This window comes from Pituophis catenifer, unplaced genomic scaffold, assembly GCF_029215685.1.
Source record: "Pituophis catenifer annectens isolate HBS135680 unplaced genomic scaffold, rPitCat1.0.hap2 SCAF_10, whole genome shotgun sequence".
In the NCBI taxonomy this organism is placed as follows: domain Eukaryota; kingdom Metazoa; phylum Chordata; class Lepidosauria; order Squamata; family Colubridae; genus Pituophis; species Pituophis catenifer.
In genome coordinates this window covers 23,790,421-23,806,164 of record NW_027256890.1, presented here as the reverse complement: position 1 = coordinate 23,806,164, position 15,744 = coordinate 23,790,421, and the positions used below count along the sequence as shown (strand labels likewise).

Sequence of the window (15,744 nt, the reverse complement as noted above, 5' to 3'; positions counted from 1 at the left end):
ATCTTCCTTTCCTTTCCTTTCCTTTCCTTTCCTTTCCTTTCCTTTCCTTTCCTAAGGTCAGAGAGCACTAAGGACCCCACAGCCCTTCCTCCTCTTCCCTCCCCCCTCCCTTCTAACACTGATGATATTACCTAGTTGGGTCACGAAACGTCTGCAAGAAAACCACCGAGCTCAGAGAGCACCAAGGACCCCACAATTGTCATCTCCTCCTCCTCCTCCTCTCCATAACCCCCTCCCCGTCTATCACTGATGATGTTCCCTAGTTGGGTCACGTTAGCCTAAGAATGGGGAAGTGGGGGCAGGGACACACATACCACTTTTGCTCCCTCGCATTGCACCCCACCACCCCTATGGAAACTCTTTCCTAGTTCAAGCCACATCTCTGAGGCTTGGCCTGTTTGGGGAAATGTAGCAGTGTCTGTTTTTGTGTGTTTGTGTGTGTATATGTGTTTTAACAAATGCCATTTTCTGCATGCAGTTGACTGGTTCCCCTTTCCCAGGGATGAGTCTCCATTTCAGTTTTTCAAGAGGTGGTGGTGGGGGGATTTCTCCGCAGCTGAGACCGGCTACAGCTGCAAGATAAAACTCAAAAGACCCTTTCCTTTGGGGGGGGGAGGGAAGGGAAGGGAAGGGAAGCGGGGTGAGGGATGCTCCCCTTTCCAACTCCATCCTTGCTTCTCATTCCGGTGCCCGCCGTTCAGTTCCCTCTAATTAGAGAGAAGAAGAAGTCGGGGACTTTGCATGCTCTCATTAGCTTCTGTATTAACTAGCCGATTAACATCTTTTAATTAAAAATACGCCGTCCTCGGAAAGTGACCGGAGTCTGTAATTAGGATGCGGCTCTACACTTAATTTCACAGCTGGAATCTTTATCTGGCGGGATTCGGGAGGGACGCATTCGTTGCCGGTCGGCCCTCGACTTGAAACAGCCGCCCCAAATAAAATGTCGTTTTGGTTTGGGTTTTTTTTTTTTTTTTTGGTCATTATTTCATAACACTGTCAAATAATTTACTAAAGACTGTATTTCTATCATTCTTCTCTTCCTTCCTAGTATCTATCTCTTCCCACTTAGGGCTATAATCATGTTGCTTGTATCTTTCAATTTATATTGTTTTTATTTGTTTCCTAGTACGATTTGATAGCTTACCTTGACTATCACTAAGTGTTTTTATTCTTGATAAATATATTTTATTCTCCTTATGTACACTGAGAGTGTATGCACCAAAGACAAATTCCTTGTGTGTCCAATCACGCTTGGCCAATAAAGAATTCTATTCTATTCTATTCTATTCTATTCTATTCTATTCTATTCTATTCTATTCTATTCTATTCTATTCTATTCTATTCTATTCTATTCTGCATTCTGTTCTGTTCTGTTCCTATTCCTGTCGGTTCTATTCTGCATTCTGTTCTGTTCTGTTCTGTTCTGCATTCTGTTCTGTTCTGTTCTATTCTGTGTTCTGTTCTGTTCCTATTCCTATTCCTGTCCTGTCCTGTTCTATTCTGCGTTCTGTTCTGTTCTATTCTATTCTATTCTATTCTATTCTATTCTATTCTATTCTATTCTATTCTATTCTATTCTATTCTATTCTATTCTATTCTGCATTCTGTTCTGTTCCTATTCCTGTCGGTTCTATTCTGCATTCTGTTCTGTTCTGTTCTGCATTCTGTTCTGTTCTGTTTTATTCTATTCTGTGTTCTGTTCTGTTCTGTTCTGTTCTGTTCCTATTCCTATTCCTATTCCTGTCCTGTCCTGTTCTATTATTCTATTCTATTCTATTCTATTCTATTCTATTCTATTCTATTCTATTCTATTCTATTCTATTCTACTCTACTCTACTCTATTCTATTCTATTCTATTCTATTCTATTCCATTCTCTCTCATTCTATTCTATTCTATTCTATTCTATTCTATTCTATTCTATTCTATTCTATTCTATTCTATTCTATTCTGCATTCTGTTCTGTTCTGTTCTGTTCCTATTCCTGTCGGTTCTATTCTGCATTCTGTTGTTCTGTTCTGCATTCTGTTCTGTTCTGTTCTGTTTTATTCTATTCTGTGTTCTGTTCTGTTCTGTTCTGTTCCTATTCCTATTCCTATTCCTGTCCTGTCCTGTCCTGTCCTGTTCTATTATTCTATTCTATTCTATTCTATTCTATTCTATTCTATTCTATTCTATTCTATTCTATTCTATTCTATTCTATTCTATTCTATTCTATTCTGCATTCTGTTCTATTCCAATTCCTATTCCTATTCCTGTTCCTATCCTGTCCTGTCCTGTCCTGTTCTATTATTCTATTCTATTCTATTCTATTCTATTCTATTCTATTCTATTCTATTCTATTCTATTCTATTCTATTCTATTCTATTCTATTCTATTCTATTCTATTCTATTCTGCATTCTGTTCTATTCCAATTCCTATTCCTATTCCTGTTCCTATCCTGTCCTATTCTATTCTATTCTTTTCTGCATTCTGTTCTGTTCTATTCAATTCTACATTCTGTTCTATTCTGTTCTGTTCTGTTCTGTTCTGTTCTATTCTATTCTAAAATGAGCTTAAACAAATCAAAAAAAGAAGACATTCGTCTGGATGTGGAAGGGCTGTGCCTCAGCAGGGCCTTCCAGGGGGACAGCTGTCAATCAACCTAGCGATTTAGAAAAAAGGAGGATTTGCAGAATTGGAGGGGAGAGAAAAGCAAGGAAGGTGATTAGGGGACTGGAGACTAAAACATAGGAAGAACAGTTGCAGGATTTGGGTATGGCAAGTCTAGGGGAAAGAAGGCCTGGGGGTGGGAGAGATGATAGCAGTCTTCCAATATTTGAGGGGCTGCCAAAAAGAAGAGGGAGCCAACTTACAGTAGTGGCCAACATTGTGGAAACCTTTTGGGAAAAGTGTATTTTTTAAAACTAGCTAATAACATCACTTTTTTTTTTGGAGCAGTACCATAAAATTATATTATCAATGGAAAGATAATTGAACCAAGAATGTAATGCAATAACTTTTATGAAGGATTTGCTATTAGAATAGCAGTTGCAGTGGAAAGAAGAAAAGGGAAACACATAGAAAAAACGAGATATACAAAAATGATTACTGTGTCAGTTAATCCTTAGTTGGGTAACCTTTAGCATGAATTATGGCCTTACGTCTTCCCATGGAGGGAACCAAGTCTTTTAGTCCTGCAGCTGTTCTCATGCGAAACCAAGATTGAAGGATGGCTTCTATTAACTGGGTTTTATTGCTGGGTCGCTTCTGACTAACTGGTTTCTTTCTTTTCCCAGAGGGCCTCCAGGAGGGAGGGGAGGTTGTTTTTGCCCTCCCCAAGCTCCTAGAAAGGCTCTGGAGCTTGGAGAGAGAGAAAAACGGGCCATCGCGTGCCAGGAGAGGGGGGGAGGGGGAGCGAGGGGGGGTGTCACGAGCGCAGGCGTGGGGGCGGGGCACATACGCAACCTCCCCCCCCCGCTCATGGCACACAATGGCAAAAAGGTTTGCCATCACTGCCTTAGGCCCATGATGGTGAACCTATGGTACATGTGCCAGAAGTGGTGCACAGAGCCTTCACTGTGGGCACGTGCACCGTCGCCAGCTGTTCTGGTTTCCGGTGCACACATGGCCAGCTGGTTTTCGCGGGCGCCGGAGCGCCAGAAAACGGCACGAAAACGGCGCGAAAAACGGCAAAAAAACCAGGCTGTTTTTCAGGCCGTTTTCCGCCTAAAAAAATGCACCCAAAATAGCCCCAAAACGGCCCAAAAATGGCCTGAAAAGGCTCAAAAAACAGGCATGCACGCACCGGCCAGCTGGTCCTCGAGTTTCCGGCGCTCCGGCACACGGACATGCACACACATGTACGCGTGTTCCGGTTTGGGCGGTGCCAAAAAGGTTCGCCATCACTGCCCTAGGCTCAAGGAGAAATGAAACGAGAAAATGCAGCAATGGGGAGCCATTAACAGACAGGGAAATATTGAGAGCTGAGTGTAAAACCAGGAGGAGATTTGGCCGTTGTCTAACAAGGAAGCCCTCTTACCTTCTCCTGCCGTTAAAGATAAACATGCTTTGAGTTGACACGTGCAAGCTAGGTCCCCAAAACTCTCTTAAGTTCTGAGCAGGGGCATTTCTGAGAGGTGAGGGAAAATGCACTCTGCATGTCCTCAAGAGGCTCATCTCCCAGAACTCTGCGAGGCTACATTTTAACCTACAAACTCTTTCACTTTTAAAGGCTTTTTAGTTGGGTGGGTGGGTGGGTTGAGAGGTATTGGAAAAATGTAGACACGTCCAGTGGAGGTATTCAGCCGGTTCGTGTCAAGTTTCCGAAAGATGCCCTAATTAATTCATGAGCCATGATCCAAACTTCAAAGGAAATACAGTCATTTATTAGGAGCACCATTCCGGCAATACTCGGATGCAGTTAGGACTGATCCTGCGTAGATTTACGTTCCCCTATGACCCTGTCTCTCCCCTCCCCCCTGGCCATGTCATAAATCACATTCTCCAATTACCCACTTTGGCTGGCTGTGAAACCTAACACCCTCCTTCTGATTGCGGTCAGGAAGAATGTATGGAATGCACTTCAGTTCTCCCTCCCTCCTGCTCATGGCAACTTAAAAGCTTTGCAAGTTGACAGTTCGGACCGGTTTGGGTGAATTTTGGTGCGAACTGGTGGTAAAATTATATAAAACCCACCTCTGGACACATCACCTCCCAGTTGGAAGATGGAGTGGCTGCATTCACACAACCTGCATTGCCAGATTGCACAAAGTGTGGCATCTTTCAAACTCAGGTTATGCTCCCAGAAATCGTGGTTTAAGCAGGAACCTGTGCTGGTAGGAACAGAAACACAAGGGAACCTTTCCCTGCCCCTGAACAAAAAGTGGGGGGCACAGAACCTGTAGATTTGGGGGCAGGGTACTGTATTCCCTTGTCTTACTATTGAGGCTCTTCCAAAAACCATTAGGGATTTTGTAAATCAGTAGAATTGGGACAAGGGGCCTATTAACTTTTCAAATGAAAGAGTCTCTGGTGGGGATTGGAGGCCAGTTGTATTTATTTTAATTGGTTAATTAGCCAATCAATCATTGAAGGGCGCAGCAATTAATCAATCACGTGTCTCTGTTGTTGGCACTGCCTACCGAGGGAAGGAGGGAGGGAGGCAAGCAGACAGGAAGGAACAGAAAAAAGGAAGGAGAGGGAGAAATAAAGAAGGGAGGGAGGGGGGGAAGGAAGGCAGGAAGAAACAGACAGGAAGGAAGGAAGAAGGAAAGGAAGGAGAAGGAGAAATAAAAAAGGGAGGGAGGAAGGAAGGAAGGAAGGCAGGCAGGAAGGCAGGAAGAAAGAGACAGGAAGAAAAGAAGGAAGGAGGAAGGAAGAAGGAAGGAAAGGACAAAGGAAAGGAAGGAGAATGAGAAATAAAGAAGGGAGGGAGGAAGGAAGGAAGGAAGAAAGGAAAGAAAAGAAGAAGGAAAGGAAAGAGAAGGAGAAATAAAGAAGGGAGGGAAGGAAGGAAGGAAGGAAGGAAGAAATAGACAGGAAGGAAGAAAGGAAGAAGGAAGGAAAGGAAGAAGGAAAGGAAGGAGAAGGAGAAATAAAGAAGGGAGGGAGGGAGGGAGGAAGGAAAAGAAAGATAGGGAAAGTCGACAGAGAATTGCTCCTGAATCTTCTTGATGTTTAGCTGAGACAGATTAATGCCGTTCTCTTGTGATCATGTCAGTTTATCCACAGTGCCCCAGGTTGATAAAATCTGAATTAAATCGTGATACACCCCCACACCCCCAATGGAAGGAACATAAACTGAAAAAACGCTGCTTTCCTACCCTACTTCCCCCCGCACCCCAGCCACCCCAAAATCATTGAATTATTTTCTGAAGGAGAAATATTCTTTCCCAAAACAGAAAGGGGTTACAGATCAGCCCAGCAGTGAGTCCCGATCGGGGTGTCCAAAGTAATTAATCATCACAGTTTCTTATTATTTTTATTTTTCAGAACGCGAGGCCTATAATCCCCTTTAGGATTGGGATTCTGAATTCCCCCCCCCCTCCCCAATTGTCTCCCTCCGTCTATTTATCCTCGTCGTCCCCTCTGGACCCTGCAGTATTTCTCACTAAACATTTCTCATTCTCCGGCATTCCTCCCCACTTCCATTTTGGTCTCTTTAGGGCATCTTAAAAGATGTCGCTGCCAAGATTTTGCACTCCAGACGGCAGGCCGAAACAGATTTACGCTTATTTTTAAAGGCAGATAAATAAACGGCTTTTCTTTTTTCTTACAAAACGAACAAAGCCGGCTATAATAATACAGGGAAGTCGTTCTTCCTGGCTTAATGTTAACGGCAACGGAAAATTTAGGAGATATAGAGAGATAGAGAGAGATAGAGAGAGAGAGAGAGAGAGAGAGAGAGGGAGGGAGGGAGGGAGGGAGGAAAAAAAGTGTCAGAAAGCTCCCGAGAATAATGTCCCTTCTGTGTTAATTAACTGATTTCAAAGAAGAGCATTGCCATCATCGGGCTGTGCACCAGAAAGTCTTTGTGTCCGGCACTTTGTATTTTTCGAAATAAAAGGAAGAAAAAATTCTCGACGGCTCTTTGCGTCTTCCAAAGAAAGGCGAGGAGGAGTCCGTGCCATTCAGGCCGTCAATAATCTGGAGAGAGTTCTCACAAACCCGCTCCCCAAAAGCCAGTTTCAGCGGCCTTCCTTTCTGCCGATTTTGATGGGGCGTCTCCATGGTGCCGAGCAAGCTGGTCTCCGGACTCCATCCTTAAGCTAATGAGAAGGTTCCACCCCCTGCTTTGGTGGCGAGACCAAGCATTCTCTGTCAGGGATGCTTCAAGTTTGCCTGGAAGCAGGGGGTTGGACTTGATGGCCTCGCGGAACCCTTCCATGTCGACAATTCCATTCTAGCATCGTTCACGGGGGTGGCCGAGACCACGGATTTTTAAATCCAGCAGGGTTTTAAGCGCCGCATAAAAAGGCGCTTGAGCGACCAGCCGATCTGTCCTGGAGAGTTTTATCCATCTCACCTGTATTTAGAAACATCCACCTGGCTGTAGTTGGACCAAAAAAAAAAAAAAAGGGGTTTGGAAGAGCTGGCTAGAATCTCTCCTGGCCAGATACCTCAATGCCCTTCTGTTGGGTGACATGATGCCAATCTTCAAGGTGTGCTTCTGGATGTCTGGATGTCTGCGGCTCCAACTTTTGGCAAAAAAACACGAAAGGCTGGCAAAGTAAACGGCAGGAACGGCAGCTGAGCAACCTGCTTTCCAGCTAGGTAAAAAGAGCGTTTCTTCCATGGATGTGGGGCGGGGGGAAATAATGCTCAAGTTCAAAATAATGTATAATGTGCCTTCGGACGTTGTGGGCACTGCATCGCTGGAGGTTTTTAAGAAAAAGACTACACAGCCACCGGTTTGAAATGGTGCAGCATCTCCTGCTTGAGAAGGAGGGGTAGACTAGAAGGCCTCCAGGGTCCCCTCCAGCTCTATTTGATTGATGGATGGATTCTGCACCAAGACTTTGAGAAGAAGCGTGACTGCGGGCTCCTGACACAACTGCGGCTTAGCCAGCCGCAGTACAGAGGGCTTCCTTTCAAGGCAGGAAGATTACCCACACGAATAAACTTTCCATGATGTGCCCTGACCCGAAGCTGGAGGGATTCACATTACGACGGGCACATCTCTGCAACTCCCAGAGAAGCTGCCCTGGAGGCAGAAAGAGTTACAGCTCCTGCATGGTTCAGCACCTTGGACAGCTCTGGGATGACAGAGAGCAGATCTATATAGCTGAGGAGGATTTCCTGAGTGCCAGGGTAGAAATGGCAAATTCTGGTTATTTATTTAAAACTTTTGTATCGGGGGGGGGGGGGGTCTCCAACTTTAAGACCTGGAGTCGAAGAAGTTGCCTCCGGAAGTTGTGGGAGCTTCATCATTGGAAGCTTTCAAGAAGAGTCCGGACTGCCATCTGTCAGAAATGGTGTAGGGTCTCCGGCTTGGGCGGGGGGTTGGACTAGATGACCTACAAGGTCCCTTCCAACTCTGTTAATCTGTTAATCTTAAATCTGCACAACTATGAGAGAAGTTGCTCCGGGCGCAGAAAGAACCAAGGATCCTGCATGGTTCAGCACCTTGGACAGCTCTGGGATTGACCGAGAGAGAATCTGCCTAGCCAAGTAGCGCCAGGGTGAAGATGGCAAATTCTGGTTATTTATTTAAAACATTTGTATTGTGGGTCTCCAACCTTGGCGACTTTAAGACCTGTGGGCTTCCAGAATTCTGGGAGTCGAAGTCCACAATTCTTAAATCTGCACAACTGTATGAAAAGCCGTGGCAGAGACAGAAAGAGGCTTGCAAGGCTCCCTGTGTGGACAGCTCTGGGATGTGACTGACAGAGGATCTGTCCAGCTGGCTACGGGGATTCTCAATCAACCAAGTTGCGGTTGTCCCAAAGGAGCTTTCTTTCAAAAGGCAACCGGACTTTTCGTGTTTGGCTTGAAGACGTTTCGCTTCTCCTCCCAGAAGCTTCCTCCAAGTGGCCTCAAGGGCTCTCAGAAAGGATACTAACGCCCAGAGGACTGCAAGGAATATAAATCCTTCCATCTTCCACCGTTCGGTTGGAATGGAAGAAGCTTCTTGGATGAGAAGCGAGACGTCTTCAAAGAAAAAAAAACAAGAACGCACCTTTGGGATGTCCACCTGAGCAGGAGCGCCAGGGTGGAGAGGACAAATCCCGGTTATTTATTTGAAATCTTTACACAGCCCCCCATCTTGAAACCACTGCAGCTGGATTAGACAAGGCTGCATCAAACTGACTCACAGCGAGGCGAGCTGGATGGCAGAGGCGCTTGGAAGGTAACACATGTGTGTGTGTGTGTGTGTGTGTTTGTGCGTGTGTCTGAGAAAAGCTGGCAAATCCCAGCTGCCGAGAAGCCCTCCCTGCCTTGCTTGCCTGCAAGCAATAATCTCAGTTTAGATTTGCTCCCTCTGCTTTGAAGTTTCCGGAGGGGCGGGGAGCAGAGGGAGAAGTCAGGGCAACGGTGTGTGATTCAAACCCCCCCAAAATGAATTCGGAAAAGAAGGGATTTCCAGTCAGGATGTCTTGCCAGGGAATGAAGAAGGCAACCTTCCAATTTCGTGCCGGCACCTTCCAGCTTCTCGAGTCACCTGGCTTGATTCAGCGGAGGTTGGAACTGGCCCACTGCCCGAAGAGGATTTCCCCCAAGGCACGCTTAATTGAACAGAAGGATGGGAAGATGGACACGGCGAAACGGTTTGTCCAAGATCTACGGAGGATTAATGTTCAGCATCGAGGAGGTGGAGGAACTGCCTGCTCTAGAGAAGCCAGAGGTCGGTAATCTTATGGAAGATTTCTCTCCTCCCCGGCATTCTTGACTGAACAAAGTTCTCCCTGTCCATATTTCCCTGGGGGAACATCTCTCTTCTTGCAGACCCCTTCCTCGCTTTCGCCTTATCTCCTTCCAGCTCTGTGCATCTCCAATGCGGGCCGTGAACTTTAATGACGGCCAGCCTTTTCAAGGAATAAGCTAGACAAGAACCGCGATACGCAGGGAGTCACGCTGCTGCTGCTGCTGAAAAGAGATGCAAAAAATTCTTGAAAATGTCATGACGGAAAGGATGTCAAGGACTCGCATCATCGACGGGGGAAGAGGGGGAACGCTTAGAGAAAAAGGGGGGTGGAAAAAAGAGAATATGGGCCTTTTCATTTCAGCTACAGAAGATGGCCTTTCTTAGCGAATGGAGGAATCTGTAGGGCACTTTTTCCTGACCTTGTGAACTTTAAGATGGGAGACTTCAACGCCCAGGGAAATTTCTGGGAGTTGAAGTCCACCCGAATGGGGAATTCTGGGAGTTGAAATCCACCTGAATGGGAAATTGTGGGAATTGAAGTCCACCTGAATGGGGAATTCTGGGAGTTGAAGTCCATCCAAATGGGAAATTGTGGGAATTGAAGTCCACCCGAATGGGGAATTCCGGGAGCTGAAGTCCACCTGAATGGGGAATTCTGGGAGTTGAAGTCCATCCAAATGGGAAATTCTAGGAGCTGAAGTCCACCTGAATGGGGAATTCTGGGAATTGGAGTCCACCCGAATGGGGAATTCTAAGAGTTGAAGTCCACCTGAATGGGGAGTTCTGGGAGTTGATGGGGAATTCTAGGAGTTGAAGTCCACCCGAATGGGGAATTCTGGGAGTTGATGGGGAATTCTGGGAGTTGAAGTCCACCCGAATGGGGAATTCTGGGAGTTGAGTCCACCTGAATGGGGAATTCTAGGAGTTGATGGGGAATTCTGGGAGTTGAAGTCCACCTGAATGGGGAATTCTGGGAGTTGAAGTCCACACGATTGGGGAATTCTGGGAGTTGAAGTCCACCTGAATGGGGAATTCTGGGAATTGAAGTCCACCTGAATGGGGAATTCTGGGAACTGAAGTCCACCCGAATGGGGAATTCTGGGAGTTGAAGTCCACCTGAATGCGGAATTCTGGGAGTTGATGGGGAATTCTGGGAGTTGAAGTCCACCCGAATGGGGAATGCTCGGAGTTGAAGTCCACCTGAATGGGGAATTCTGGGAGTTGAAGTATGCCCATCTTAAAGTTCACAAGGTTGAGAAAGAATGCTGCAGAGGGCCCGTGAGATGGACTTGAAGCAAAAACCCATTACATAAAACAGCCAGTTGTTAAGTTAGCAACATGGTTGTTAAGTGAATCTGGCTTCCCCATTGACTTTACTTGCTAGAAGGGGAATCACATGACGTCAGGATGATGCCCCTGTCATAAATACGAGTCAGTTGCCAAGCGTCCAAATTTTGATCATATGGCCACGGGGACGCCGCGACGGTCGCAAGTGGGAAAAACGGTCATAAGTCACTCTTTTTCAGTGCCGTTGTAAGTTTGAACGGACACTAAATTAAGGGACTGTTAAGTTGTTGAGCTGAAGACTCTCTGCACGGAGTTAAGGTTTTGCACCACATGGGGCAAATGTGCAACTAGCTGATTTGGGCCTCAGAAGGGGGGCTTCTTGGGTGGGGCGGATAGAAGTTGACAGACATTGCGAGGGGTACAAGAAGCAGCAGCAGCAGCAGATGGGAACTGAAAGCCGAGAAGATTTCCTGACCGGAAGAGAAATCGAAACAGTCTTAAAACAGAATGACTTCTCCTCAAAGTGGCTTTCCACAAACCCAGGTTGATGTGGCGGGTTGGACTAGATGACCTCTAAGACCCCATCCAACTAATCCGTTCTGTGACTTCAAGCGAGAAGCCCGACTGAGATGGGTAACTTTGGGGCAGAGGGGGTGGGGGGAAATGTCACCCTTTTTAGCCACGTGCGTGTCCATCTCGGTGGGCTACGCCGAGGTTCTCCGAAAGGAAAGCAGAGCCCACTATTCTTCTACCGTCATCCCTATTCAGGCCCGAGACCGAATCCTGAATGATGCTATTTGTTGAACTGATGGGAAGGGCGAGGGGGGATTTAAAAAAAACAATTCCTGACCCCCGCAGATGGGGGAGGGGTTTCTAGATTGAAACTAGGGAGGTGGGGCAGAGAAAGGCTTTGTGTGCGATTTCCAGCACCTCCAGAGAAGTGGGACCATTTAAAGAAAGACTTTTCTTGCCGGAGATGCTTCAGAAGGGGTAAGATGGTGGGATTCAGCCGGTTCGGATCAGTTCGGGCTGATCAGGGCCTGCGCAGAGGCTCTGGAAGGGTGAAAAACGGGCCTTCCGGAAATTCCAGAAATCTGGAAACGGGACCGTTTCCAGCCTCCGGAACCTGGGTGAGACCGTTTTTGCCCTGCTGGAGGCTTGAGAAAAGCCTCTGGAGCCTGGGGAGGGCAAAAACACCCCCCTCCATGGTGCAGGAGGCCGAGTAGGCCACACCCCCATGGCCACGCCCACCCAGCAACTGGGCAGAGAACCGGTTGCTAATTTTTTTCAATCCCACCCCTGGGTAAGATTGGCTCAAGACCCCATCCCTCTGCCCCACTGAAAGACAGCTTCCTAAACCCCACTTAGGGCTCTTCTTCCGATTCATCCTTCCTCCTTCCGATTGCCCCCCATCCTTCCTTGGCTCCCAACCTGCGAGTGAGAATCGGAGCTTCGGGAAAAGCACAGGAGATGCTACCAAGAATGCCAGGGCAGCTGGCCGCTGTGCCCTACTGCCTTCTTCCCCCCCCCTCCCCCGCTTCTGGCAGAAAGGAAGAGAGGGCCGGGTGGTTTCAACCTCCGCTGTTTGGGGGGGTGGGGGAAGAGAGAAGGGGGGTGACGGCAGCCACCGCTTCGTGGTCCCCTACCTGCCGGGTATCGTTCGTTGATGGGCCAGTTGTCCACCTGCAGCGTTGCGTTGCCGCCGCTCCGGGTGAAACGGACCACGTGGTACTTGCCATCGTTCACCATGGCATTGCTCTCCTCGATTGTGATGTCGTCCGTGCCCACGTTGAAAATGACGCCCACGGTCCCCTGGTCCTGCAGAGAGCGGGGGAGGGGGGAGGAGGAGGAGGAGGAGGAAGAAGAGGCAGAGAGAGGAAGGCAGAAAGGAAATTGGGTCAGGGGGTCTCGAAAAGCAGGGAAATCTCCAGCTGGATTGCAGAAATTCTGGTGTTTCTCGCAAAAATTCCCCACAAAATAAAGGAATCCTGTAATATTACGATCAGCTTTGTGAGGGTCTCCAGCAGTCATCACCTGAATACCAATTTTTTCAATTTTAGAAGCCGCTCCCTCTCCAAGAACTCAAGGATGTATGAATAGAATAGAATGGAATGGAACGGAACGGAACAGAACAGAACAGAATAAATATAGCGTAGAGTAGAGTAGGACTAGAGTAAAGTAGACTAGAGTAGAGTAGAAGAGTAAAATATAGAATAAATATAGAGTAAAGTAGGAGTAGAGTAGAAGAAAAGAGTAAAATTTAGAATAAATATAGAGTAAGGTAGAGGATAGCAGAAGAGAAGAGTAAAATATAGAATAAATATAGAGTAAAGTAGAAGAGAAGAGTAAAATATAGAATAAATATAGAGTAGTGTAGGAGTAAAGTAGAGGATAGCAGAAGAGAAGAGTAAAATATAGAATAAATATAGAGTAGAGTAAAGTAGAAGAGAAGAGTAAAATATAGAATAAATATAGAGTAGTGTAGGAGTAAAGTAGAGGATAGCAGAAGAGAAGAGTAAAATATAGAATAAATATAGAGTAGAGTAAAGTAGAAGAGAAGAGTAAAATATAGAATAAATATAGAGTAGTGTAGGAGTAAAGTAGAGGATAGCAGAAGAGAAGAGTAAAATATAGAATAAATATAGAGTAGAGTAAAGTAGAAGAGAAGAGTAAAATATAGAATATAGAGTAGAGTAGAGTAGAGTAGAGTAGAGTAGAGTAGAGTAGAGTAGAGTAGCATAGTATAGTGTAATGTAGTGTAGCATAGCATAGCACGGCACGGCACGGCACGGAACAGAACAGAACAGAATAAATATAGAGTAGAGTAGAATAGGAGTGGAGTAAAGTAGACTAGAGTAGAGTAGAAAAATAAAATATAGAATAAATATAGAGTAAAGCAGGAGTAGAGTAGAGTAGAAGAGAAGAGTAAAATATAGAATATAGAGTAGCGTAGCATAGCATAGAATTAGAATTCTTTATTGGCCAAGTGTGACTGGACACAGAAGGAATTTGTCTCCGGTGCAAAAGCTCTCAGTGTACATATAAACAGCAAGTCAGGGGTCAGAGGTCATAAATCATAGTTACAATTCATTAAAGCTACGTTTAATTTATGAACAATTGATCAATCCTAAGAAACCAATAGGAGAAAAGAGTAGGAGAGATGAGAAGTGAGACCATGCTGTGGGAATTAGTTGTTGAGCAGAGTGATGGCACGGGGGGGGGAAACTCTCTTTAGGTCTAGTTGTTTTATAGTTGTAGAGCCTTTATTGTCATTGCACATCATATATACAATGAAATTGGTTTTGGCCTGCAATGCAATTTTTTAGTTAAAAAATGCTTTAAAAAAAAGTTGGCCATGCCCACCCAGTCACATGACCCCACCACCACCAAGCCACGCCCACAGAAGCGGTAGAGATTTTTTTTTAATTTCACCACTGATATATATATGTATGTGTGTGTCTTATAGCAGGGTATCCATTGCCTACTCCACAACAACAACCCTGTAAAGGGACACTGGACTGAGAAAGAGACAAGAATTGGTCTATTTTGTGAATTTCCACACCACAAATAGGGTTGAATCCGGATTTCTCCAACTCTCTGTCCAGCTTTTTAAAAATTTTACAGATAGTCCTCGATTTACGGCCACAATTAAGCCCAAAATTCCCCTTGCTAACCAAGGCAAGTTGCTAAACCAGGAGTTCTGCCCCATTTTGCAACCTTTTTGCCACAGTTGTGAAGCGAATTACTACAGTTGTTAAACGAATCATGTGGTCATTAAGCGAATCCGGCTCCCCCCCCCGACCTTCATTGATTTTGTTTGTTGGAAGCCGGCTGGGGGAGGTTGCAAATCGTGATCACGTGACCTGACTAGGTGGCTCAGTGGCTAAGACACTGAGCTTGTTGATCAGAAAGGTCGGCAGTTCGAATCCCTAGAACAGGCCTCCCGCTTGAGCTGGGGGTTGGACTAGATGACCTCCAAGGTCCCTTCCGACTCTGTTACTGTTAACACCCCGGGGCACTGCAACAGTCCTAAGTACGTGCCAGTTGCCAAGTGTCTGAATTTTGATCATGTGACCATGGGGATGGTGAAACGGTCGTAAGTGTGAAAACCGGTCACAAGACAATTTTTCCCAGCGCTGAACAATATATTTATTTTTTTTTCCCCTAACAAAACAATCTTTATTCTTAAAGCGAAAAAAAAAAACCACAAAATTTTAAATGAATATTAAAAACTGAAAATGGGAAGAAAATAAAAAAAAATTAACCTTTTTAATAGGTTGTGCTGTTAAACCAGTCAGACTTCCCTTCTGCACGAAGCCGAAGAAGCCGAAGAAGTATTAAGTATTTATTTATTGGTTCAATTTAGATGCCGCCCTTCTCTGGAGACTCAGGGCTTACAATGCATTAAGCAATGGCCTTCATACTTTTGTATATACCTGCTTAGTAGGGCTTTCGGCCCCACCTAAGCGGTGTTCTTTTTTATATATATATATATATACAAAGTCAGCTTATTGCCCCCACAAACCGGGTCCTCATTTTACCTACCTCGGAAGGATGGAAGGCTGAGTCAACCTTGAGCCTGGTGAGATTTGAACTCCCACTAATTGCAGGCAGCTGGCAGCTAAGTGCTACTTAACAGCACTTTAGTCCGCTGCGCCACCAAGGTTCTCTCTTTTCTTTTCTCTTAGATATCAGCCACATATCATCCCTGTCTTCTCGATATCGCTTGAACTGACCATGGCTCAGATTTGTGGATTTCATGGCTGGGGAGCGGAGTGGTGGGCTTAAAATGGGGGTCTCCCCCTCCCAAACAATTATCTTTCCCGTTGAGATGGAAATGTCCATGCTTACAGCTTCTTTGGCAGCTGGAAATGGGGGGAAAACTGGTCTGAATCAGCCTGTTGCAATGGGAATAACTGGGATTTCGTCTCGCCCAGGATAAAAAAATAAACCAGCTTTGGATACTTTGAAAAGGGGACATCTGATACCGCGGAAACAAAGCCAACTGGCGCGAAACTAGGATTCTGCCTCCCCAAAGACACCCCTCTCCATGTAGAGGAGGTGAACTTAGGGCTCCCGATCTCCCCCCACCACACCCACACGCCAGCA

At 45.8% G+C, this 15,744-nt stretch overlaps 1 protein-coding gene across 1 annotated transcript in view; it reads right to left on the bottom strand.

Annotated features, from left to right (window-relative positions):
• NRXN2 (neurexin 2) overlaps positions 1-15,744 on the bottom strand; it is a 428,827-nt gene that overhangs the window by 48,631 nt on the left and 364,452 nt on the right. Inside the window, exon 16 of the mRNA XM_070951426.1 lies at positions 12,282-12,453. Within this exon, the coding sequence (XP_070807527.1) occupies positions 12,282-12,453 (172 nt within the window). The remainder of the gene's footprint in view (positions 1-12,281; positions 12,454-15,744) is intronic.